General features: G+C 35.8%; 1 protein-coding gene across 2 annotated transcripts; it reads right to left on the reverse strand.

The window, feature by feature from the left end:
- Positions 1 to 217: 217 nt before the first annotated feature.
- Positions 218 to 2,786, reverse strand: LOC125192556 (amino acid transporter AVT1J-like). Of its 2 annotated transcripts, none has more exons than XM_048090166.2 (3): positions 2,467 to 2,786; positions 889 to 1,445; positions 218 to 807 (listed from the first exon to the last, which is right to left on the reverse strand). In XM_048090166.2, exons 1-3 carry the CDS (start codon positions 2,630 to 2,632, stop codon positions 286 to 288), a joined length of 1,245 nt encoding a protein of 414 aa, XP_047946123.1. In that variant the 5' UTR covers positions 2,633 to 2,786; the 3' UTR covers positions 218 to 285. The 2 variants fall into 2 exon arrangements, with proteins under 2 accessions (XP_047946123.1, XP_047946122.1); XM_048090165.2 differs by having other exon boundaries at positions 889 to 1,484; positions 2,467 to 2,785.
- Positions 2,787 to 3,137: the final 351 nt, after the last annotated feature.

Genomic DNA, 3,137 nt, shown 5'->3' on the forward strand with positions numbered 1-3,137 from the left:
TTTGTTGCACACTGGCACAATTCGACGCTAATCCTGTTTCAAAATTCAATGTTACCTCCATCATAAATTAATTATTATTAAGTAGTTAAGGTTCGTGTTTTTTTTAATGCACAATTCACACAGGCTACATCAAACTAGAAAACTAAATAACTTTTATTATTAGTTTCATCTTAATCACATGATATTCGTTAGACTGCTAACCAAAATTATCAACAAATTTACTAGAACAATGAATAATTATATCCATTATAGTAAAATACACGATCATCAGATCATAAAACACAATCAGGATGGAATCAATTGGTTCAAAATCTCCAACAATGCTGTATAAGTACCAACTACAAGCACAACACCACCAACCACCACAATCCCACACAACACAATCAACTCACTCCCAATTCTGACATAAATCCCCGAGATCTTCATATAGCACAAGCAAGGCACGATGATTGAAGCCGTGACGCTTAGAAACGCGCCCACCAGTGACATTAGATACCCGAAGAAAGGCACAGCCAAGGCCACAAAGATCGTGCTCGCCACCAACGCAGTCCTAATCAATATGCTCCACCGTCTGCTACGCCCCACCAAGAATCTCCTCTCAAGAGATTTCACAATTGGACGTGACATCAAAGCGTACTTAGCCAACGGATTGACCAACGTAGTGTAGATAGCAACTTTCGAGCTAACCAAGTTAGTAGGGAGATTCAATGTTACCTGAGACTGCACCTTTGACCCGAACATTAGATACCCTAGGACAGCCATCGAAGCATAGCTCGTTGTGCAAACAAGAAAGCATACGAGCAAAACCTGCAACCATCATATATGTCAAGATCAATGACAAAAGTACTACCGTTGTTGGCGCCAAAACTAACTGTTTCATAACCTAACCTTAGAAAATTGCTTTTGGTTTCTCATGGAAGTGTACAACGTTGGAAAAACCGGATGTGCGCAGTAACAGAACGCATATAGGCTAATCGCGGTAGGGATTCCTCTGCTCTGAAACATAGTGCCCTGCTCCTGAAATCCGATGCCATCAAAAACAGCAGACCACAGAACAGAAGCGATGAGCAAAAAGGAAGCGACTACTCCAGTGGCAGATATGTAAGAAAGAATGGCCATGTTGTCCAGCCACACAGTAGGTAGCACTATGAGTCCAATGATGAGAACGAAGGCTTGCTTCCCGGTTACAAAATCTCCTCCAAAGGCCGGAAATAAATTTTGTAGATTATCGCCCTCAAGAATCACAAAACCGGTTGCCACAAGATACAACTCCATGTTCATTGTTACTGCTACGAACATCCTCCCAGTCGACCCAAATGCTCGCTCCCCTATATCAGGATAGCTTCGAATGTTTGTGTCCAAGTCCATGCATCTTTTGATCAGTATAGATGTGTAGTAGGTGCAACCGGCGATGAGGAAGAGCAGTATCAAGCTCAGCCATCCACCTGATGATAGGGCATAAGGAACTGATAGTATTCCTACACCTAAAAAATTAAAATCATAAATAAATCATTTAAGCATGTAGAATTGCTAAATGGCAAGAAAAATTATCTAATAACACTTTGAAATTTAAAATTCAAAAAAAAAAAAAAACCGCCAAGATTTTGTATGTTTCTATCCCTAGACACGAATCAACTCTCTACAACACAAAAATCTATTATTAAGATAATTTTTTGTAACAAAAGCCAGAAAGAGGACCACGTATTATGGAAGCAAGACTATGATGGATTAAAATGTAGTGGAGTAATAATTTCAGATAAATATGGTAACGACTAACGACAACACATTACACGTATCAAATGGTGATTCGACTACCACCCATACTCTATTTTGTCCTACTTAATGATTGATTGTCAAGTGCATATAATGATCAATTACATACATACTGTAGATAACCTTCACCGATATAGTGATAATGATCAATTACGTACATACTAATATACTACATCTGCTTTATTTCTAATCAGATGGACATGGTAAAGAAGCAAAACACAATTTGTACTAAATGAATTCGGATGCACCAAATATAGAATGTTAGGTATGACACAGCACATCCATATCAATCCTACAAAAAATGATAGTACATAAAAAGGTAGAGATAAGAATGCCAGCTTTTTCTATTGCATACTTTCGGAATTAAAGGACAAAATATTGAAAACTTAAAACGTAAAATAGCATCTATAAAAATGAGAATAGAGAACAATATTAATTTACTGATTTATTAATATTACTCCTAGTTAATATAATAAAACATATCAGTTGCTAACTTTCAATACGAACTAATATTAAGTCATGAAGTGATATATTTTATAATATCAACTAATATTAATTATTCAGGAATAAGACCTGTATATTTAACATATTTCAAACGGGAAAACATTTAAATTCCAAGTAAGTTCGTCTGAAACCATCATTTATGATAAAAGTGGAAATCGATATGTATCACCGTATGATAAAAGTGGAAACCTGATAGAGCGTTGACGCCGTTGAAGCAGGTTTTGAAGAAAGATGTAGAGCCCGGAACTGAGTTGTGGCGGCTGAGTTGGTGTTGGTGGGTTGACTCATCCTCTCCTTTATCCGCCAACAATGGTACTCCGATCGACAGATCGTCGCCGTCTGCTGGACCCTTCATCGGAGGCAGTTGTACACAAAATTTTCTATTTTTGTAATGTTATGTAAGAAGAGATATGTATTGCAAATGCATTTATAGAGACAAAGGAGAAGGAACAAAACGTGTTATAGGGGAAAGAGAGGAACAAGTTAGTGAGATTATATTTTGGGCTTCACACTTACTAATGTCCTCATTTATAAGAATGAAAATGGTGTGATGGATATTTAGTAACGAAAATCCAATTGATTTTTAAAAAAAATTAATAATGATATAACACAAATTCTTAAGAGAGAGTAAAGTAGGTGTGAAAAAATGTGTTGACTTTTACTAAAGAGTGAAATGACTCTATTACTATGGAATGTATCAAAATGACAAAAATGACTCTATTATTATGGAATGGAGGGAGTATTAATTATTATGTCTGATTTTTAAGTCTTAAAAATCAGAATATAAGAAGATAATAAAAATTAAGAGGAAAAATCTCTTTATTTAATGTACTTACAAGATTAATTGAATTGGTTTTATT

Source organism: Salvia hispanica, chromosome 4 (genome assembly GCF_029641045.1).
Source record: "Salvia hispanica isolate PSC_SH4W2 chromosome 4, Shi_PSC_v1, whole genome shotgun sequence".
NCBI lineage: Eukaryota > Viridiplantae > Streptophyta > Magnoliopsida > Lamiales > Lamiaceae > Salvia > Salvia hispanica.